The 22707-nt window shown below is 54.3% G+C and overlaps 2 protein-coding genes across 6 annotated transcripts in view; both read right to left on the bottom strand.

The window, feature by feature from the left end:
- TOP3A (DNA topoisomerase III alpha) overlaps nt 1–204 on the bottom strand; it is a 37515-nt gene extending 37311 nt beyond the window's left edge. The window contains exon 1 of the mRNA XM_082443378.1: nt 157–204. The gene's annotated coding sequence lies outside the window, so the exon portion shown is untranslated. The remainder of the gene's footprint in view (nt 1–156) is intronic.
- The window catches only part of SHMT1 (serine hydroxymethyltransferase 1), a 55641-nt gene that overhangs the window by 990 nt on the left and 31944 nt on the right, over nt 1–22707 (bottom strand). Inside the window, exons 1-11 of one of the 5 annotated variants that reach the window (XM_082443382.1) lie at nt 20666–20821; nt 14356–14470; nt 12975–13120; nt 8259–8374; nt 7841–8001; nt 5332–5413; nt 4731–4943; nt 3001–3117; nt 1694–1816; nt 672–788; nt 157–267 (exon numbers count right to left, since the gene is read on the bottom strand). In XM_082443382.1, coding sequence (XP_082299508.1) covers nt 157–267; nt 672–788; nt 1694–1816; nt 3001–3117; nt 4731–4943; nt 5332–5413; nt 7841–8001; nt 8259–8374; nt 12975–13120; nt 14356–14451 — 1282 coding nt within the window. In that variant the 5' untranslated portion in view covers nt 14452–14470; nt 20666–20821. Of the gene's footprint in view, nt 1–156; nt 268–671; nt 789–1693; nt 1817–3000; nt 3118–4730; nt 4944–5331; nt 5414–7840; nt 8002–8258; nt 8375–12974; nt 13121–14355; nt 14471–19805; nt 19830–20643; nt 20822–22707 lie in introns of those variants that run through there. The other 4 variants (XM_082443383.1, XM_082443385.1, XM_082443384.1 and 1 more) reach the window with 4 other exon arrangements.

Below are 22707 nucleotides of genomic sequence, written 5' to 3'. Positions count from 1 at the left end.
AGCCGGGCCCGACTGCTCTGCCGTCCACGCGCCCACCACCCTTTCAGCCCACACGGTCTGCTGGGCGATGCTCTGTCTCCCAGCCCTGCTCCAGCCTCGACGTCCTTCATCCCGACCGCACAGCCCCGCGCGGCCAGTGTCCACGCCTCTCCTCACCTCTGTGAATAAAATGGGCAACTTTTTGGAAATCTTCTTCCAAGAGTCCTCGGGATGTCAGCGCTGGGGTCCCCAGGCGCAGTCCGCTGGGCCGCAGGGCGCTTTTGTCACCTTCAAGAGAAACAGGCTCTGTCCCTGGGCTGCACCCATCTCCCCACTGACGATCGGGCACCGGGAAGGGGCTCGTGGGCAAAAGGAACAGGCCCACGGACGCTGGCTCACACCTCGGCTACGCTACTTGAAATATCAGGAGAGCCGCCTTTTGCGACGTGGTCCTTGCTCCTGACACCAGGGCAGCATCTGTCTGGGTTTGAGGGACGTCGCCCACATCTTATTCACAACCCACTGAGAAATGCAGCCGGTTTTCCAGAGGCCCCAGCCTCCCTCTCCCTCTCCATCCCCAGCGGGGTCAGCGCCGCGTCAGAGGGGGCGGGCGGGGGAGCACGTCTTGTCCCCAGAGCCAAGTCACCATCGGCCTTGAGAGGTGCAGACAGGAGAGGACTGAGGACGCTCACCTGGGCAGGTGTTCTTGTTGCAGGCGATGGAACAGGCTTCCAGCACCTTCTCAGCCCGGCCGCCGTCCGTGCCTTTGGAGCGGAGGTCCACGAGGATCAAGTGGTTGTCAGAACCACCTGGAAACCAGGTTAGACACATGGAAGCCGACCCCATGCCGAGTGAAGGGATCTTTCTCTTCCAAAGAAATGGGGGGCTGTGACCCCCACCACGTGTCCTGCGGGGCTTTCATCACCTGCTAAAGACCACATGCCCCAGGGCCTCAGAGTTTGAGAAGAAGCACAGAGTAGTTTAAAAAGGGAACATGAGGATGCAGAGGGGGCTGAGGGCAAATGGCCAGCCCAGACGGCCCGCTGCCACGTCCCAACCTGTCAGGTGCCAGGGCAGCGCCTGGAAGCCTGTTGGGGTGATGTCATCTGGGAATGTCCCCCTTCTCTCTAAGTCCACCCTCAAGGCTCCCTCTAAGGGGGCCTCAGAGTAGCAGGCAGTGGGCGATCTAGGTGACAGGGTGACGGGCACGTCAGGTGCAGACACTGCCAGCCCATTGTGTGCTTTAACCCCAATCCTGTGAGGATGATAGTATTTTCAAAGTGGTGCAGAAGAGATATGGAAGAACTTTCTGGAGCGGCCCAAGGCCACCCAGGAATCTTCCAAGCACCTGATCTTCACTTTGAACTCTAGTTAATCCCCGGGTTAACTAGATCCCCATCACTGACTTAGGCGATGACCACGGCTTCAAAGACGCACGTGGCCTAAGCGGATGTGTGGCTCTGGAGACACAGCCCCCTTGCTTGCCGCGTGGCTTTAGGAACCTCAGATGCCCATTTGTAAAACAAGACCAGTGATTCCCAAGGCTATCTCGAGGTTTGAACGAGGTCGTGTATACAGAGCTGAGGGGGTCCCGAGTCACCCCATGGCTGCGGCCACCGTGCCCAGGCCACAACCCTACAGCCACACCCTGGCAGGGCCTGGACGAGACTCAAGCAGGAGCAAGGCTGCCCTCAGGGCTCGGTTCCTGTCATACCTGTGACCACTTTGTAGCCCAGCCCCATCAAGGCCTCGGCCAGAGCCCTGCAGTTGGCCAGCACCTGGCGCTGGTAGAGTCTGAACTCCGGAGTCATGGCCTGCTTCAGGGCCACCGCCACCCCTGGCAGGAGATGAAGACAGACCGTGAGAAAAAGAAACATCCGTCTCCACTCGGGCTTCCCAGCTTCTCGGTGTCACCCAGGGCGGCGGGTTACATCTCCTCCCAAAATGATCTCTTTTAACCCTGCAACTGCACGGCTAAGCCTCAGACCTCTCTCTCCGAGCAAGTGCTTTTGAGGCGGCCTCTCTCCAGCCTGAAGTTTCGGGCTAAGGAAATCACCAGGGGAGAGCTGTTCCCGGCAAGATGGATTTTGTCCTTTTTAAGCTCGACATGTGAAAACGGGTCACTTAGCTGCTGATGCTTTGATGCCAAATTATGCACCTTTCAGAGCAGAGCCCAGATGAGAGGTACAGGCCTGATCTCCCTGCACACCCAGACTCCTCTGGGACCTTGTTCGATCCCCGGGGCTGCTTGAAGGGGCGCAGAAGATGGAGGAGGATGCAAACCAGGCGCCCACGTCCTGGCACAGGAGCCCCCAGTCCATGTGTGGGAAACGGCCTGGAGAGGCTGGAGGGCTGGCATCCCACCACTGGAGGGCGCTGAGCGGCTGGGTGTAAGGGGAGCTGCCCCTGCCCACTCTGGAGCCTAAAACTCCCCCTTCACTGCTCCCTCCACGCCTCTTCTTGCATACACCGGTACTTCTCCCGACAGTCTCCCAATGGGGACAGTCTCCCAATGGGGACGGGACACCTTTGTCCTGGCTCCTCCACCAACTGCTTTGCTCCAAAGACGGAGTAAAAGCTCTGAGGTCATCAGATTTTCTAAGGCTCGGGTACAACCAGAGAAGGAGTATGTCTATGACAGCTGCTGGGCTGTGATGGAATAGGACCTAGGAGGTACCAGCGTAGCCCCAAAGTCAAGGCCAAGGGTCAGACACAGTTGTCGCCGTCCCCTCCCCTGGAGGCCAGGAGACCAGGGGAGGGCCGCCCGCCCGCTCATGTGCTCCTTCGGCTGTGCAGTCTTCCGTTGTCAGGTCCCCTCCCCATGGTTTCTCAGGGGCTCAGGTGGGGCCTGCCCGACTCAGTGGAGTGGCCGTCACCTCTGTCCCTGCTGACATACGCACTGCTCCCCTTCTCTGCCTCGTAAGCACCTCTTAGACAGGGCACATGCTCTGGGGGACGGGCTATGGGGGAGCCGCCCAAGGCGTGTGGCCGCGGGGCCTGGGCAGGGTGGGTCTGCGTTACCAGCAATGGCGTGGTTGTGGGGCCCCCCCTGCAGGCCTGGGAACACGGCAGAGTTGATGAGTGACTCCAGGTTGTAGCGAGTCTCTCTGCCCGTCTTCGGGTCCACGCTGCGCACTCCTGGACAAAGGACAACACGGGACATGGGAAAGGCCATCCCCTCTGTTTTCTCCCCATCTGGACACAGACCCGGCCCCACTCCTGGAGGCGATGCTGCAGGCCAGGGAGGGTGCTTGCTCCCAGGGGGGCTGGGTGAGGGAACCACCCTTCAAAGGTCAAAGGAAGGGGCTTCCCTGGTGGTGCAGTGGTTAAGAATCCACCTGCCAGTGCAGGGGACACGGGTTCGAGCCCTGGTCCGGGAAGATCCCACATGCCACGGAGCAACTAAGCTCATGTGCCACAACTACTGAGCCTGCAATCTAGAGCCTGCAAGCCACAACTACTGAGCCCGCGCACCACAACTACTGAGTCCGCACGCCACAACTACTGAAGCCCACGTGCCTAGAGCCCGTGCTTGCCCGTGCAATGAGAAGCCCGTGCACCGTAACTAGAGAAAACCGCGTGCAGCAACAAAGACCCAACGCAGCCAAAAAAAAAAAAAAAAAAGAGATGAAAGGAAGGATGAAAACGTCCCTCCACTGAGAGAGTAATAAAGAATACACCTTGGGCATATTTCCTCAAAGAACTATCCGAGAGAGCAGTCTTCCAAGATGACTCCTTTGGGGGAGACGTGACTCATCTGGCCAGAAACGGAGAAGCAGCTTCCTTTCTGAGAAAAGTTAAGGACCAGTAATAGGAGCTGCCAGTGTCTCCATGGAGCTTCCTGTGAGGCAGGAACTGCTCTGAGCAGTTTCCCTAAATTCATTCATTCAATCCTCGCAACAGCAGTCCCCAGGGACAGGTACAATTATTACTATCCCTACTCTGGAGGTGAGGAATTGAGGCTCAGAGAGGCTGCACAACTAGCCCAAGATCACACAGCACATCCGTGGCAGAGCCAGGACTTGCTCTGCCTGGAGGGTCAATCGAACATCACCAACATACACTGGGGAAAACAAATGTCTCCCCAGCGGGTGGGAAAGGCCGCCTGCCTCAGAAACCTGAACACAGCTGAGGAGGGGCCTCTGAGGGGCACAGAGGCAGCAGGGCCCTGAGAAGCCCAATGGGCACGTGGTGTATCCAGTTCTGGCCAGCGGCTGAGCAAGGGGGTCCCGCAGGGGGTAAAGAGAGATGCGGTCACCAGAGGGGGGTTCTCTCTGCTGACGTGAGGTTAGTGCACCGGGACTGAAGACCATGGGACCCTAATCCTGCTTCTCAGGAATGGGAATCCCAAATAAGGGAACACATACACGTAGGCTCCATCATGGGAAGGAGAAATTCCTCACTCAAACGACAAACTCCTACTATGGTTTACACATCAGTGTCTTACGGTTTGATTACTGAGTCTTTCTCTGGGAGAAACATGCTACAGTAAGTTCACCAAAATAACGCCGCACGGCGAGGTCTCCTGGAGCCCCGCCAGCCACGCACACCCTCCTGTCACCCCAGCGTCTTCCACTCAACAGGGTAAGCTGAGCCACAGGATGCTGGCCCCCAGGACGCCCTTCCCCGGACCTGGACAGCTGGGCTCAGGGCTTCCTGCTCGTTACAGCATCGGGGTCAGTCTTCCCGGCTCCCTAAACCGACCGTGGGCCCCAAGAAGAAAGGCAGCCCCGGCCCCGCCAGGAGCGCACCCTTCCTGTAGAAGATCATGCCGGCGCGGCAGCCCCGCAGGGTCTTGTGGGTGGTGGTGGACACCACGTGGCAGTGCTCGAAAGGGGAGGGCACCACGCCAGCCGCCACCAGTCCGCTGACGTGCGCCATGTCGGCCATGAGGTACGCCCCGTTGTCGTCAGCGATCTCGCGCAGCCGGGCGTAGTCCAGGTTCCGGGAGTAGCAGCTGGTCCCTGAGACGGCAAGGGTGATGCTGAGTCAACTCGAGAGCAGAGCCTCCTCGGTTGGGCACAGCGTCTGAAAGCCAGCCTTGCCCCCTCTAAGGCCTGAGGATGGAAACGAGGGACGCCTGCAAATCCCGCCTGTGCCAAAGGCGACACCCTGCTCTCTGCCCCTGTGTCGCGTGGCTGGGGCGGCCCCTGGCCATTACCAGCCCAACTAGGCAGGGGCCAACATGTCCAGATGCTTCTGGGGAACAGTGCAGGACTGACGGTCCTGAGAGAAAAGGAAATAGACCCAAGCAGCTCAGCTGCACAGCAGAAACCAGCAGGGAGTGAGGACAGGGTGGGAACAGCACACAAGCTTGTTTGTGAGAGGCTGGGGCCCCGCCGGGCTCCTCACCTGCGATGATGAGCTTCGGGTGGAAGAGGCGGGCGTTCTCCTCCAGCTGGTCGTAGTTGATGTAGCCGGTGTCGGGGTTCACCTGTGGACGGCACGGAGACGGGGGCTTGGGCCACTTCCTCCTGCCCGGCTGTCGAGGGTAAGAGGACTCCCTCCACCTGGCCAGAGCTCTTTGCTCCCCTCGCTGCCAACCAGGACTTGAGGGCGAGACGGGGCACAGAGCTTAGGCAACCAGGCATCATGGCTCTCAGACAGGATGCCCTGGGGGTCCTGGGGGAAGAGCGAGCCCTGCTCCTGACTCGCCGCAGAAGGAAACAGAGGGACAAACATGCAGCACGTGTGCAGGTGCGAAGGCCCCGCTGCCTCACCCCATGTCCGTCTAGTCCAGACACATGAGGCGAAAAGAAGAGAGAAAGGCTCGGGGACCCAAAGGCCACCCAGGCCGACGCTACTCAGACACCTCGATTGTGCACCACGAAGGCCTGGGCACCAGAGGTGAGCCCCTTAGAACCAGTAATGGATCAGCAAGGCCCCCGGACACAGGGCTGAAAAACAAAGGTCAATTATATTTGTGTATATATATATAAGCGGGAAAAAACAGAAAACGAAATTTTAATAATATCATTACATTAGTTTCGAAAAACTGTAAAATATTTAACAAAAGATGAACAAGACCTCTGCACAAAGCACTATTGAGAAAAACTTTAAAACACCTAAAAAGAGTAATTAAGGCAGCGCGTGCTTGCAGGACGATCTGATGGACAGAACTGATCCCAGAAGCAGAATCCCTTGTGCTGGAAGGCCACCCGCTTGGTGAGGACGGGGGGCCCTGCAGGAAGGAGGTCTTCCGGTCGCGGCACTAGGCCAGGTGGGTGCCCACCTGTCACCTGGGCGCCGACCTCACCCCATACACAGAAATCCCTTCCCAGCAGACCACGGGTCCATGTGCAGCGTGTAAAACACAAAGCCTTTTTTTTCGGGGGGCGGGGGGAACACATTTCTTAGTAATTCCAGTTTATTAAAGTTGTGTTAAAGCATTTGTGTTGGGGAGTGGACACAACCACAGAGGGGTCACTGCAGGGAGACTTCAGGGGCATGGGAGCCCCCGGGGAGGAGGTGGTTGGAAGCCCCTGCCCCCGGGGGGGGGGATTCAGGTTGGGTGGGCGCCCTTTCCAAATGAAAAAGGTGCCTCCAGCTTAGCACGGTTACAGAGCTTGTGTGAGACGTGCTGGGACCGGCTGAAGGGCGCTCGGGGGCTTGGTCTGGGGCTTTGTTTCAAGGGCGTGAACCGGTTCCTCCTCAGTCACCTGAACTCGGTGAAGAAACTGCTGTCTTAATAAAAAATCAACAGCTGACCCACAGTAAAAAATTGGACATAATTCTAAAAAAGTTTTAAAAGAGATTACTTACCAAAAAAAAAAAAAAAATCTGCTGCTACTCTCTCCCTCCACATTTTGCTTTTTAAATTTGTGGGATTTTTTAAAAAGGTTTTTTGTATCTTTTTAAATCTTGAAAATTCAACAATACAACAGCTCCTAGAAGGATTCACAGGCATTCGTCACAAACTACAGAGGGGCCAGAGCAGCAACAAGAAGGGGAGAGGAGGGATCCCTGCTGCGGCTCCTCTGTCTGCCCGTGCGGGGCGACTGCCGGGAGGTGACAGTCCCGCAGAGAGGGCAGGGGCTGGGGAGGGGCCCGGCAGGGAGGCAGCCCGGCGGGCAGGGGAGGGACCCCACTGGCTGGATTTTTCGAAGGGCAAAGTTAGGTCAGCAAGCGTAATGCTGCGTGGCTGCCGTGGCTCGGAGGGTGGGTGCACGAGGAAATGACCAGGAACGGCCATTCGACAAGAAACACCGGAGACGGGTCCGGACACAAGGAAGCAGCACCCTGTGCGCGACCGCACCACAAGCCAGGATGCAGGTTACCTGCCGTCCACCCCACTCTGGTCATCCCCGTTGATAAGTCGCCACGCCTCCACGAGCCCACCAACCTTACATGTGGTTTTTGACCACACTGTTTATGATGACGAGGGCCGGTCCCATGCCAGGCACAGGCGGGTACTGGGTGCAGCTGGCTGAAGTCAGGTCTGGCGGGGGCGGGGGTGTAGACACAGGCTACTCTCACCATGCCAGGCATGGGTGGCCGCACAGCCCCGGCTCTAGCCCCCCAGCTGCAGGGACTCAGCCGGCGTGGAGGGCTGTGTGCTGGGGCCACCCCTGGGGGGTCTGGCTGTCACCCCTCTCCCCGGTTCTGGACCAGCCAGCACCCTGACTGCGCCTGAAAGCCCTGGGCAGTCGCCTCCCCGCCCGTCTCCCTGCGCCTCAGCTCAGCCCCTAGCGCTCCGTCCCCTGCGAGCCCTGAGCGCCCGAGGGTCCCCAGGGCAGGGAAACGACACTGACAGGGGTACTTCCTGAGGTGCCCGGGAACGAAGCTCTGTATTCCCACGGGCGCGCCCAGCGCTGGAGGCTTTGAGAACAGGCTGTGGAGCTACGGAGAGACGCACTTGTACCTTGTAGGGCATAGATTCGAAAAAGATGGACGTAGCGGAGATCTTCTTCTTGTTGGTCATGAACCCGTGGGTCAGGTGGCCCCCGTCGGGCAGGTCCAGGCCCATGATGCGGCCATGGGGCTCCACCAGGGCCGTGTACACCGCGAAGTTTGCGGGGGAGCCTGGAGCGGGCAGACCAGGGAGGTGCGATTACTCCTGCCCACAAGGCCGTCGACCAGAGTGGCCAGAACAGGCCTGGCCGCGATGCACTCCTCTGGCCCCAGGTGCCCCTGGTGGGGACATTCAGAGATGGGGGCTGCCCGGGAGGCGCTCGTGTAGCTAGCAGCCGAGGGCGATGGGGGAAGACCCCAAGCCCAGAGGGATCCCCGGGAGGCTGGCAGAACGGGGCTGCCCAGGCCTGTCTGGACGTGGTGATTACCTGAGTAGGGTTGGACGTTGACTCCCCAGCTCTGGGGGTCCAGACCATAGACCTGCAGCGCTCGCTTCTGACAGAGGACCTCCAGCTCATCGATGAATTCCGTCCCGCCATAGTACCTGCGGGGAAGGCAGGGGACGTGGGCCCACGCAGCCCACCTCTGCACTGAGGACGGAGGAGCAAGGGTGAGAACGCGCACTCTGAACCCACGCGACAGCTTCCGCCAGCGCCCAGGGGGCTGTGTCTGCCCATCTGTGAGGAGGGGCGGACGGACATTGGGGACACTGTCACGGCTGTGTGATCACCTATGTAAGGTGCCCACAGGAGTCAATTCACAGGGGCGGGGTGGGGAACAGTGGTTGCATTCTAATAAAATTTTACTTTTGGTTGAGTAATTCCGTATCAAAATTTATCATGCGTTTGTATTTTTTATCATTTGTATACTAATACTTGTAATAACTCAATCCAGAAGAAATTTTTAACACTTAGGCCTTGTGGTCACAAACAGCTCTAAAAATTTTAAACTAAATGTATATACATTGTTTGAGTATACTGAAAAGCACATAACATAAAATTTGCCGTCTTAACCATTTTTAAGCATTCAGTTCAGTAGCGTTACATTGATAAGTATGTTCACTTTGCTGTGTAACAGATCTCCAGAACGTTTTCATCTTGCAAAACTGAAACTCTGTACCCACTGAACAACAGCTCCCCACCCCCTTCCTGCCCCTGGAAACCACGGTTCTACTTTGTTGTGACAATTCCAGGAACTTCATCTACGTGGAATCATACAGTATTTGACTTTTTGTGACTGGTTTATTTCATTGAGCGTAATGTCCTCAAGGTTTATCCACGTTGGAACACGTGTCAGGATTTCCTTCTTTTTTGAGGCTGAAGGACATTCCACTGTACAGATGGAGCACAGTTTGTGTCTCCACTCATCCATCAGTGGACACCTGGGTTGCTTCCACCTGTTGGTTCCTGTGAATAACACTGCAATGAACATGGGTGTACAATCATCTATTTGAAGTCCTGCTTTCAACTCTGTTGGCTAAACACCCAGGAGTGGGATTGCCGGATCATATGATAGTTCTATTTTTAGTTTTTTTTAAGGAAACTCCATACTGTTTTCCATAGTGGCGGCACCGTTTCACATTCCCACCAACAGTGCACAAGGCTTCAGTTTCTCCACATCCTCGCCAACAATTGTCACTTTCTGTGTTTTTGATAGTAGCCATCCTAGGGGGTGTGAGGTGGTCTCTCACCGTGGTTTTGCTTGGCATTTCCCCGAGGGTTAGTGATGCTGAACGTCTTGCGTGTGCCTGTTGGCCAGAGTTACTGTTTCACGGGTACAGAGCTTTGCTTCCACAACATGAAAAAGTTCTGGAGACGGATGGTCACCATATCAAGAGTGTACTTAATGTCACTGAAGTTTTCACTTAAAAATGGTAACTTTTACGGTATGTGTATTTTACCACACTAAAGAGGGGGAATGTGAGGTTTGTACTCACAACACTTCAGACACCAAACGTGTGGGTTTTTTTCCTCACACCGACCAGCTCTGACAACCCTGTTGCCCTACAGTTCAGCCCTGACCTAGCTGCCCCGAGTTAGTGCCAGACCTACAGGACCTGCAAGGTTCGGGCCCCCCCATTCCGTGTGATGAGCCTGGGGTTCCAGTAACACCCCCTTAGGTCCAGCAATTGCTAGAAGGAGTCACAGAACTCAGGGAGGCACTTTACTTACTGTTCCCGGTAAATTATAAAGGACACAACTTGGGCTTCCCTGGTGGCACAGTGGTTAAGAATCTGCCTGCCAATGCAGGGGACATGGGTTCAAGCCCTGGTCCGGGAAGATCCCATATGCCGCGGAGCAACTAAGCCCATGCACCACAGCTACTGAGACTGCACTCTAGAGCCCGCGCACCACAACTACTGAGCCCGTGTGCCACAACTACTGAAGCCCGTGCACCTAGAGCCCGTGCTCCTCAACAAGAGAAGCCACCGCAATGAGAAGCCCGCGCACCACAACAAAGAGTAGCCCCCGCTCGCTGCAACTAGAGAAAGCCCACGCGCAGCAACGAAGACCCAATGCAGCCAAAAATAAATAAATAAATTTAAAAGATAAAAAAATAAATAAAATAAAGGACACAGCTCAGGACAAATGAAGAGATGCATGGGCAGGGTATGGGGAAGGGGCTTGAAGCTTCCACGCTCCCCCCAGGCGCCACCCTCCCAGCACCTTGATGTGTCCGCCAGGCAGGACGGTCCCCAAGCCCTGCTGCTCAGGGTTCTGTGAGGCCTGACCGGTGAGATCGGCTGCCGCGACTGACTGGGTCTCCAGCTCTCCAGTCAGGCCACCAGCCCTCATCCCGAAGCGCTCGAGGGGCCACCAAGTGTCACCCCCTTAACACACACTAGGCTTGGTGGGAAGGGCTCATCGTGAGTAACAAAAGCTGCTCAAAGGACTTGGGAGCTGTGTCAGGAATGGGACAAAGTCCCGATACCCTTCTACCATACTCTTGGGGGCCACAGAATTGAACACTTTATCTGGGGGGACTGAACGGCACACATATTACATCTCAATAAAACTGTGATAGAAAATAAAAACCAGAACTTTGTTTTTCAACTTGTATCAGGCAGCCGTTAATGCTAGATCAATATTGTTTTCAAATATTAACCCTGATCACTAATAATGTTCCAAAAGGTTAACTGACGTTACTAACAAAACATGAAAATGAAAATGGTTAATAATCACCTCTTAAAAGAGTACTTTACCATGAATAAATGAGTTAATTATCTACACACCTATTTAAGCTTTTAACGACAGTCTTATTTGGTTCAGGGAAGGAACTGAAAACCACAGAACTAGTCTTGCAGCTGAAAGGGGCTTCACGGACTGATCTGGAGGGTGCCTTCCGCCTCACACTCCCTGCTCTGTGACCCAAAGGGCCTGGTCTCCCACAGCTTGCGGGAGAGCAGCCCACGCCAGGGACAGAGCTGTGGAGGGGCAGGATGTCAGGCTGCACCATTTTACAGGGGAGCAAAGAAGGACGGGATCTGAGGTCATTGCAAGTCTCCCACAGAGGCAGCCGGGAGCTGTGGCAGGAGCCACGTGGCAACAGGGCCCATCGGACTGGAGCAGCCTCCTTCGCGTATTCCCAATTCCTTATCTCAAAAGCGGTGAGCATGCTGACTTTGTGGTCGGGCTGTGGATACCTAAAAATGAGGGCGTGTGACCTCGCTTCGTGCTGCTAAAATGCGAGAAAATGAGGCTGGGGGGTGAAGAAAGTCAGCGAGTGCTCAGGGAGCGGAAACACGGCCCCAGCTGCTGTTCCTCCCCACCCACACTTTCCTCTCCATCCCCTCCTCCCCTCACCAGCCCCCGCGCGCCCCGTTCTGTTCTGGGCTAGGGATTCGGTTTTGGCCTGGGATCCAAGCCACGACCTTCAAGTCGACTTGACCCTCCAGAGAGCGGATGCCCCTCACTCATGTCGTCACGGGAACAGGGCTGGGGGGTGGGGTGGGTACTGCTGTGGCCACGGCGCCCTCAGCCCCGGCAGGAAGCAGCAAGGCTTCCGTACCACACCTCTCTGTACAGAGGCACCGAAGCATTTTCTACAAAGTCAGCTGGAAACGCGGAACCCCTGGGGCAGCCTGGGGTTTGGAGTGTGTGTGGTTTTCCAACATCAACGGCCAATTCTCGGACACCAACTAGGTGTCCATGATTCCACTTGGTTCCGACACTGACCACCCAGAGTCAGCACGGACCCACGGGCTGAGGGCTCAGGCCCGCTGAGGGCTCAGGCCCACAAGTCTGCCCCCCACTTCAGACGTCAGGAGAAAGTCCCTGGTCACCAGGCCACCTGCACTGCTGCCCAAGGTGGCTACAAATTCTGGGGTCCTCACAACCCCTTCAGGTTCAATAATTCACTGGAACAACTCGGGACTCAGGAAAGTGCTTTACTTATGATCACTGGTCTATCATGAAGGACTCACCTTGGGAACAGCTTAATGAAGGAGACGCGTGGGACAAGGTAAGGGAGGTTTGTGACCCACAACCACTGCCCTCTGGCTGCCCGGCCCCGCCCCGCCCCTCCCAGGGGGTTGGGTGTCGGGGGCCAAAAGTGCTGACCCTCTAATCAGTGTAGAATGGCATCTCCACTCCAAGGTGACCCTCCCTTTTCCGTGTCCTTTGGGACACAAGTGTACAAATTTGCAAAAACCTCGTGTTAAATTCTGGAATCACCATCTCTGCCTGATGATGACTGTACTAAAAACCAAAAACGAACATGACCTCTTGTGGTTCTCACGGTGAAAGAGTTGACCGAAATCACTGGGTAGGTAGATCCAGCATTTAAAATGCTGAAACGCTTTCTAGTATGAGAGGTTATGGTCACTTCGGGGTCCCCTTGCTGCTACGGCTGCAATTCCCCACACAGCCCTCCACTAAGCACTGACATTCCTCTGGAGGTTCAGCCACAGCCGGCAGCTGCCCCTTCGGGCCCGGCTGTTATTCCAGAAAGGCCCCAGGGGGACGGTCCAACGGACCCCGACTCTCCTGCCCTGACAGCATTGGTGCTGCCACCCTCTGGGAACTGTAAGAGAGGAAACAGAAGGCCCCGCTGTTGAGAACCTGGCTATTTTCTGAAATTTCCACAGTTTTAGACTCCATCCTGATTCACGGCCTCGGAGGCAGGCCTGGATGGCACTCACGTACCTTTGGCCCGGGTACCCCTCGGAGTACTTGTTGTTTAAGCAAGAACCCAGGGCCTCCAGAACAGCCCGGCTGGCAAAGTTCTCTGACGCGATCAGCTCCAGTCCGACCCTCTGCCGGTTACTCTCCTTCTTAATGATGTTGTAAACCTGACGAGAAGAAAACAGGCGCTGAACACTGGGACATTTCAGTTGAACGTTTTGCTCTGATCAAAGCCATAACCGAGTAAAGAGAAGAGACACTATTACACACTCATACTTTGCCCTCAGAAGCCGAGCATAACCAGACTAAGGTGATTCCCACAGCACCAAAGGAACAGAGGAAATCTTCCTCAAAGCTTTTAGCACCTGGGAAGGAATTAATAGAAAATGAATTAAGGAAAACAAAATGATGGAAGAGAAGATGATCCTTAAAACACGTATCCCACAGAATTTTAAATTCTATACCATCTTGTTCTTTTCATCCCTACACTTCACCGAGTTTTCCCTCCTGAACCTTGTTGCTTGCTCCCCTTCCTTAAAATAAAAGATGTTTAGGGGGCATCCCTGGTGGCGCAGTGGTTGAGAATCTGCCTGCCAGTGCAGGGGACACAGGTTCGAGCCCTGGTCTGGGAAGATCCCACATGCCGCGGAGCAACTAGGCCCATGAGCCACAATTACTGAGCCTGCGCGTCTGGAGCCTGTGCTCCGCAACTAGAGAGGCCGCGATAGTGAGAGGCCCACGCACCGCGATGAAGAGTGGCCCCCGCTTGCCGCAACTAGAGAAAGCCCTCGCACAGAAACGAAGAACTAACACAGCCAAAAACAAATTAATTAATTAATTAATTAAAAAAAAAAAAAGAGAGATGTTTAGATAAATCCACAGAGACAGAAAATAGACCAGTGGTTGCCTAGGGCTGGGAATTTGGGGGGTGGATGAAGGTGACTGCTAATGGGTTTGAGGTTTCTTTTTGGAGGGATTAAAATGTTCTAAAAGTGATCGTGAATACTCTAAAAACCACTGAACTGTGTACTTTAAATGGGTGACTTGTACGGTAAGTGCATTCACTCGTCTCACGTATAAAGCTATTGTAAAAATACGTAAATAAAAGATGCTTCTAGAAATACTCCTCCGAAGGTAAGGAAAAATGTAAGGTCAAATCTCAATGATCGACCGGTCCCCCTTTCCTCGGGAGCAGCCAGCACAGTGCTCTGCACTTCGCAGAAACTCAAATATTTAAATTTACCCTCAAAGGACTTTTAGCCACTCTGCAGCCACTGCCTATAAATCCGCCCTCTTACCCAAACCACAAGGCTGTCCCGAACACGGTTTATTTCTAGTGAGAACTAGAGGTCTGAACAAGGGCCTCCAACATCAGAACTTCCAAGAGGACCCGCAGCCTCACCTCCACGTCATTGTCTTTCAGGGGCTGCGCCAGCATCTTCTCATGCGAGGACCACAAGTTGGCATCCATGGGGGCTCCGTTGACGGGAGTCGCCATCACGCTGGTTCAGAGTCGCCTAAAAATGGGAAAACTTCCAACATTAAACTCAGTCACAGCTTGGGGCTTCCCTGGTGGCACAGTGGTTAAGAATCCGCCTGCCAATGCAGGGGACACGGGTTCGAGCCCTGGTCCAGGAGGATCTCACATGCCGCGGAGCAACTAAGCCCGTGCACCACAAGTACTGAGCCTGCGCGCCACAACTACTGAAGCCCGCGCGCCTAGAGCCTGTGCTCCGCAACAAGAGAAGCCACCGCAATGAGAAGCCCGTGCACAGCAACAAAGAGTAGCCCCTGCTCGCCGCAACTAGAGAAAGCCTGTACGCAGCAACGAAGACCCAATGCAGCCAAAAATAAATAATTAAAAAACCCTCAGTCACAGCTCAGTACCACCTGTCAGTTCCCGAGTCGCCAAAGTACTGACACACGTGTTAGCCTTGCCCCCAGAACCAGCTGGAGACCACGAGGACTCTGTTGCAGAACCACCATGAGGGACCGCCTGCGACTCCCTGCTGGTCACCGGTTCATCAGGAGATCCGCCCTCCTTGCCTCGAGGCCGAACCAGCCTCGGGGAGCCCGACATCCCCTCTTCACAGCTGAACTTATCCTAGTTGTGGCTTAGCTCTAAGCCAGCTTCCTTGAAGGCAAGGACTGAAGGTTACTTTTTAAAAATCTCCCACAGTACCAGGCACAGCCATACAGGAGTAATATTTGCCAAATGAGCAAGTGAATTGCTGGCTTATGTATTATTCCTTCCATTTTTCAAGCACTGAAAATGAGACTCAGAAAAGTGTCTTAGCCAAGGGCTGCAGAGCCCGCTGGCCACGGAGGACGGACTCAGACCCCAGCTCACACTCCACGCGCCCAGCGTCCCGCCGCCAGGGCTACAGGTAAAGCGCACGCGCGCTGGCTGGAACCCAGGCCTCCCGTAAGGACCACGGTCAGAGGCACACGCCTGGATTCGGCATCACTGCAGTAGAGCCGACTGGACAGGCGTGTGTCTTAACGTACGTTCCCACAAAGAAAGAGCATTTGGGCTTCCCTGGTGGCGCAGTGGTTGAGAGTCTGCCTGCCGGTGCAGGGGACACGGGTTCGAGCCCTGGTCTGGGAGGATCCCATGTGCCGCGGAGCGACTGGGCCCGTGGGCCACGGTTGCTGAGCCTGCGCGTCTGGAGCCTGTGCTCCGCAGCAGGAGAGGCCACGATAGTGGGGGGCCCGCGCACCGCGATGAGGGGTGGCCCCCGCTTGCCGCAACTGGAGAGAGCCCTCGCACAGAAACGAAGACCCAACACAGCCATAAAAATAAATAAATAAATAAACCCAAAAGTTTAAAAAAAAAAAAAGAACGAGCATTTGAGCTCAGTGGTATTTCTGCTCAAGTGAGAGCTTAAATATTTACAGGAACTGACCTCCTTTAATCAATAGTTGGCAGCTTTTCAGTGCTCTCCATGAATTAGGTAAGTTTTCATTTCAAATCCTTTCCCTCAACAATTACTTGATGGAGGCCTGCAGCAGCCATGGCATTGGGATTGGGAGCACAGTGGGAACCAAATGGGCCGAACCTCCGAGGCGCTTACCGGGGGGGGCGAGCAGGAAACAGAGCAAGCGCCCTAAATGAAGTGGATAACCGAGCCACGAGGACTAGAGCTGGGGGCGGGCTCCGTCTGGACAGTGGCTGTCGGAGGAGAGGACGCCAGACGGGGCGCTGGGTGTGTCTATATAATATATATAATATATACATAGGTCTCTGCTCCTAAAAGCCCTGCGATTCCCTGGGTGATGGGAGTATCTTTTGTCCTGATGAGGCGACTCCGGGCGGGCTCCTGGATGGGGACCGGCCACCAGAAAGACCAGACCACGAGGAGAAGCTTCGCAGCACCCGCACGGCCAGCCCCAACGCCTCCAGAGAGGGGAGGGGGCTGGAAATGGGGTTAGTGATCCACCAGGCCTCCAGGAAGAAGCCCCCATAACATCCCAGTAGCACGGCGTTCGGGGAGCGAACCAGGTGGGTGAACGTTCCACACCGAGTGGGTGATGCACCCCAGCTCCACGGGGACCCTCCCCGGCCTTGCCCCGTGCCTCTCTCTCTCCATCTGGCTGCTCATCTGTGTCCTTTGTCACATCCTTTAATAAACCGGTGAACGTTAAGTGTCTCCCTGAGTTCTTTGAGCTGCTCTAGCAAATGCTCCAATCCAGGGGGGTCCTGGGAGCCTCGGATTTGTAGGCAAGCCGGACAGAAGCTGTGGGTCACCTGGGGACCCAATACTCACAACGGCACCTGAAGTGGGTCGGGGGAGGCTGTCTGCTGGGACGGAACACTTGACCTGTGTGGTTAGTGTCAGAACTGAGTTCAACTGTAAGACACCAGCTGGTGTGGCAGGAGTGCTGGGTAAGGAACCGTCTGGTGTCAGAAGTGCTGTGACTGGTAGTGGCGAGAGTAAAGGGGAGACACAGCAGAAAGAGCGCAGTTCTTCCTACACAAGTACAGATGATATAATTTGCTAGACAAATATACCCAGTAAATACATAGGCTAATAGTTTCCCAGTCACAGGGGTCCTCCTTAATCTCTGGGAGAGCTACTGAAAAGACACCAGCAGTAAACTTTAACCAGGAAATCCCTAACTGCGGCTTTTGAAGCAGTCGTTATTTTAACACGAGCACAGCGTGATTAGAAATACGGCCACTCCCACAAACCCAACAGTGAGTGCTGGGCCTTAAATGCCACGAATGCTTCAGCAGCAGAAGCAGCACAGGCCACCGTGCCGGGACCTCATCCACGCTGTGCCAGCAGTGGAGAGACGTGGGTGCTCTGGGCACCCTGCCCACGGCTCCTCCTAACTCAAGCCCGGCTTCCCACATGCCCTCAGCAGGTGGCAAAGCCACAGAAAAAGCACACAGACAAAACAGGCCCTCTGGTCCTAGAATCTCAGAGAAAAGCTTCTTTTAAATACCGACTACTCAAGGTTAAAGAGGATTCAAAGGTGGCAAGCAACACAGAGCAGGTATTTCTCAACCGCCAAGTAACTGAAGTCCGTTTGGAGCCCCTTCTCCCCGCCCTCCCCCCGGGACAGTCAGATCTACAACCGTCCCTGAGAGGCACTCAGACGGGCTCTGCTCAGGAAGAAACTGCTCTCTGCTCTCCAGCTGTGGTCTTGCTCGTCTCACTCAGCGTCCGTCACCACCTGTGGCCCTCTGACCTCTCTGCAATCCCTTCTCTTACCCAAGTTGCAAACTCGGAGTCCCAGTTCCTTCTCGACCCCGGGGAGGGCTCTCTGTGCGGCCGGCGCCCCCTCCTAGGCGGGCAGTGCCCCGCTGCTCTCACTGAAACCCCGTGGGGGAGTTTTCCACCGTGTATCCTGTTCCCACTCAGGTCAAGTCATCCCCCAAACGGAGTGCTCAGTCCACACCCAACTTGAGTTCTAATTTAAGCTTTTTTTTTTAAACCACGAAGAAGCCTGAATTCTTTATTCAAACAATAACTTCAAGGTTCTTTGACTTGTTTCAATTAAATCAATAATATCTATTATAGATATAACCTATTATATCCTGGGGCATTCTAAACTACAGTAAGAAAAGCAAAGATCCTGAATGTGATGGTTAGTTCATATGCCAGCCTGCCAGGGCTGAGGGACGCCCAGATAGCTGGCAAACAAGTGAGACAAAGATCCTGAGACTGCTTTTTTAGATCAGAGGGAAGATCATTTTTAACTGATACTATATTTAGGGAAGACATACTTACCATCTATTCTTCGAGTCTGGAGGTTGGCTGGAAAACAGTACACCTTGAACTTCTCTCATCTTTTTTGAACTGTGATATAAGTGCACAGTTCAGTGGCATTAAATACACTCACACTGTCGTGCAGCCATCCCCATCATCGTCTCCAGAACGCTTCCATCTTCCCAAACTGAAACTCTGTCCCCATTAAACATACTCCGTTCCCTTCTCCTCCAGCCTGGGGTAAAAACTATTCTAGTTTCTATCTCTATGAATTTGACTATTTCAGGTACATCATGTGAATGAAATCACAGCATATTTCTCCTTTGTGTTTGGCTTATTTCACATAGCATAATGTCATCAAAGTTCACGCATGTTGGAGCATGTGTCAGAATTTCCTTCCTTTTAAAGGCTGGGTAATACTCCACTGTATGGATAGACTATGTTTTGTTTATCCATCCATCCATTGCTGATACCTGGGCTGCTCCCACCTCTTGGTTATCGTGAGTAACACTGCTATGAACACGGGTGTACAAATATCAAGTCCCTGATTTCAATTCGTTTGGGTATAGGCCCAGAAGTGAAATTGCTGGATCATATAGTAATTCTATGTTTAATTCAAAATAAGCTTTTGGTATTTAGGAGCTTTACTTCACTATTTTTAGCCTACAATGGATTCATTCATTCCTTCAACAAATATTTATTGAGTGACTCCTATATCCCAGGCACTGAGCTAGGCGCTAAGAATACTAGGGTCAGCAAGACAGAGGTCCTGCTTTTATGAAAAGCAGGCTCTAAAAAAGTAAACAAGCAATACACGGATAACTTCAGGGGGTGATGACTGTTATGAGGGCAATAAATGGGTGGCGGGCTTCTGAAGACCGGCCGTGGAAGGTGCCTGAGCTAAGATCTGAACAGTGGAAAGGAGCCAAGCTTATGAGATGGGGGGAAAGAGCCATCACCAAGAGCAAAGGCCCTACAATGGGAAGAGGTTTCACTTGCTGAGGGGCAGAAATCAGGAACAAAACAGAGACACGGGAGATGAGATCTGAGGGCCCAAAGGCCAGAGCTGGGATGGGAGAACAGATTCTCACCTTGACAGTACATAGCTGACAAGTTATTTCCCAATGCACCTGTGTGAGAAATAACTGTCTGAAACTAACAACTAGAGAAACCCAACTGGAGAAGATCCAGGTTCCTTATGGAAGAGCAGGTGGACATCTCACGGGCTGGACCCCTCCCATTCTCCACTTCCCAGCGGTGAAGTCCACACCCGGGGGAGCTGTGCTGAACTCACTGCAGAGGCAGCCTGTGGGGTTCAAGCCCCGCCCCCACTTCCTAATGTGCAGCCCCAGGTGCTGGCACCTGTTTGTCGGTCCCCTCATATATGACTCAGGGACGACAGTTCTGAGTTAGTCGGGAGTTAAATGAGGTACCAGACACAGAGCACTCAGACAGGGCCAGGCAGAGTAACTACTCAAAAATCAGCAGCTACTACTGTTATGAAAGACACCTGGGGATCTTAGAGCCGGGTTACTACCACTCAGTAACCCCAGCTGAGCATCCCAGGAACACACAACTCACTGCAGCGGTTACTATGTTACACTGTCGGTGCTTCCACTGGAGAAACGTCACTCACCTCTGGCATGATCCTCACCTCGACCCCAGGGGAAAGAGTCCAAGTACGTGAATTCACTTGCCAAGGTTACCAGCCTCTCCATGCCCCCAGGTCTTCCCTGGGCCTTTGTCACACAAGTGGGACCAGCCAGAAGTCTCCTGAGGGAACGACCATCTGTCCGTGTTCCCTACTTTATAAAGGAGGAAACAGGCTCAGAAGCTAAGTGGCTTATAATAGTGAGAGTCGGAATCAACTCTTTTCCGTAACACTGCACTAAATAAAAGCACAATCGCCCACGTCCACTGCATATTCCTTCAAGTAAAAAAATTATGAGTCCATAAGAACCTGGTGTTTCCAGTCCGCCAACTCTGCCCGACTGAAGCGCATGTTTGTGTCGGCCTCAGCTGACCAAGGGTCGCTTAACTTCCTGGACCTCGACGCGCAGGGCCCCGGGCCAAGAACCCCACAGGGCAGTGCTTGTCTCCTAGGCCGGGATGAGGAATGGGGAAGCCAGGCGCAGGCCCGCCCCGTATGGCGACCGCACGTGCAGAGGCACCGCGCGGGCTCCGCCGTTGTGCAGGCTGCAGGGAGGCTCCCAGGCCCGCCGCCCTCTCCGAGCCTCCCCTTCCCCGCCTGCGAAATGGGCTATAGGACAGCACTCGGCTGCAGCCCCGCCGTGAGGATACTGTGGCGAGGTGACGCGCTGCACCGAAACCTAAAGTGCTCCACGAGCAAGGCGGCCGCCAGCACGGGCAGCGAGCCTTCGCAGCTGCGGCCGAGGCCACCGCCCCCCCACCCGCACGAGTCTCGACCCGGGGCCGCGGGCGCGCACTTCCGCCGGGCCCCTCACCCCAGGCACCAGCAAGGCGCTCCGCACTCACCCGACCCCGCTTCTCGGAGCCGCGGTTAAGTGCAACCTGGTACACCGCGCCCCTCGCTGCGGCCGGCGACACCGCAGTCCGAACCCACAGTCCCGCGCCCGCCGCCACGTGATCCGCGCGTTAGGCAGGCACCAGAACCTGGCGCGCACCGCCCCGGTCCGGCCCCGCCCCAGGAGCTCCCAATCAGAGCGCGCATCCCGGCGAGCCCCGCCCCAGGAGCGCCCAGTCAGAGCGCGAAACCGGGCGAGCCCCGCCCCCGGAGGCGCCCGCGCTATTGGCTGCAGCGGGCTGGGCCCCGCCCAGCACAGTGGCGAGGTGCCCCTGCTCACCTGGGCCAGGGAACATGGTGCCATCCGCCCGGGCCGCGGGCCAGAGGCCGGGGATTTCCGAGAAGACGGAGGATTAGGGGTGGATTCTGTTGCTATACTTAACTTTTGCATTGTCCTACTTACAGGTTAGCACAGTGGTCATTTAAATAGGACAAACGTGGGTTCCAACTCCGACACTATTACTCTGCACATACAGAATCCTAGACCAGTCACTTCACTTATTGAGTTTCATACTTCTCATCTTTGAATTGGAGATAATTATATCTGCCTGGCAGGGCTGTGGGGAGGACTCATAGACTTATGTAAAACACTTGACATTGTGCCTGACACAGTAAGGGCTCAATAATATAAACCACTGTTAAGAATTAAAAAACCGAGGGGCTGCACGATATAGGGAAAGAGCTGACAAAGGTTCTCTCCCTGACGGAAGCCGGACTTTTGGACTTTCCTGTTTGTCTCTGTGTTGTCGGATTTAATTAAGCAAGAATCCTGCTAAGTCAGTTTAGACAGAACCCTACCCCCCCCACCCCCCCCACCCCCGCCCCCACCCCCACCCCCACCCCATTCTCCGTATCTGATTGGATCCTCATCCTCTACGATCCTCGGTGATGTCTGATCACCCAGGCCTGGTCAGTTTAGCCAGAAACATCAAGTTTCTGACATCACATCAGACACTTGATGTGATGTCAGAAACCCTGACCCCCCCTCCCCCCCGATGGTTCCTCTTAGTAATTTTCCATCCACCAACCTCACCATGTTCCTTGGCTATAAATTTCCACTGCTCCTGCTGTGTTCAGAGTTGAGCCCAATCTCTATCCCCAACTGCAAGATTCCGTGGCAGTGGTCCCTACACCTACTGAAATAGTTCCCGCCCCCTTGAATAAAATCTGCCTTACTGTGTCATTGAATATTTTTTTCTTTAGCAGCTCCTGATCTTTCAGTTCTCAACGTACCTACAACACTTTACCTCTTACGATGTCAAGCAATTTCCAAAATGTTGCAACAAACGTCGCTGATGTCACAGTGAATGGATTCAAAGCTGACTCGGAAAAGTCCAGGGAAAGACAATGAGAGAGTAGGGATCCATAACAATTCAGAGAGGAAGCACTGTTATTTCCAGGAGTCATGCACTGCAACGCATATAAAGTTAATCCCTGAACAACTTGGGGGTTGGGGGCCCCAGTGCCTGCAAAGTCAAAAATCCACTTACAACTTTAAGATCAGCCCTCTGTGTCCGTGGTTCCACATCCAAGGATTCAACCAACAATGGATCGTGTAGTACTGTAGTAAGTATTTATAGAAAAAAAAAAACCAAAAAACTCTCATACCAGTCGACCCGCACAGTTCAAACTCATTCTCCTCGAGGATCAACTGTAGTGAGAATGATTTTGTCAAATGCTTTTTTGCCTAGTGACTCCCTTCCTTCCCCTAGTTCCCCTGCCCTCCACTCCCCCCGATCCCCCATGGATTTTTGGAATTTAGAGCATCAAGCAGGAAGTAGATTGTAAAGATAAATACAAATTTAAAATAAAAGGCTTAATTTCCCCAGTTTAAATAAGAGATTTCCCTCCCCTCCATTTTCTTTGAGCATTTACTTTAGAAAACTTGTAAGTGCTTTCTCTTCTTTGAAACAAAGCAGGACCCTGCAGGACCTTCCTGGGAACAGACATCCCCCCCGCCACCCCCGTGTCCCCTGCTTCTTATTTGTAGAAA

The sequence above is a fragment of the Balaenoptera physalus genome (genome assembly GCF_965194825.1).
Source record: "Balaenoptera physalus genome assembly, chromosome: 20".
In the NCBI taxonomy this organism is placed as follows: Eukaryota; Metazoa; Chordata; class Mammalia; order Artiodactyla; family Balaenopteridae; genus Balaenoptera; species Balaenoptera physalus.
Note: the sequence above shows the minus strand (reverse complement) of the source record. Positions and strands in the feature narration are given on the sequence as shown.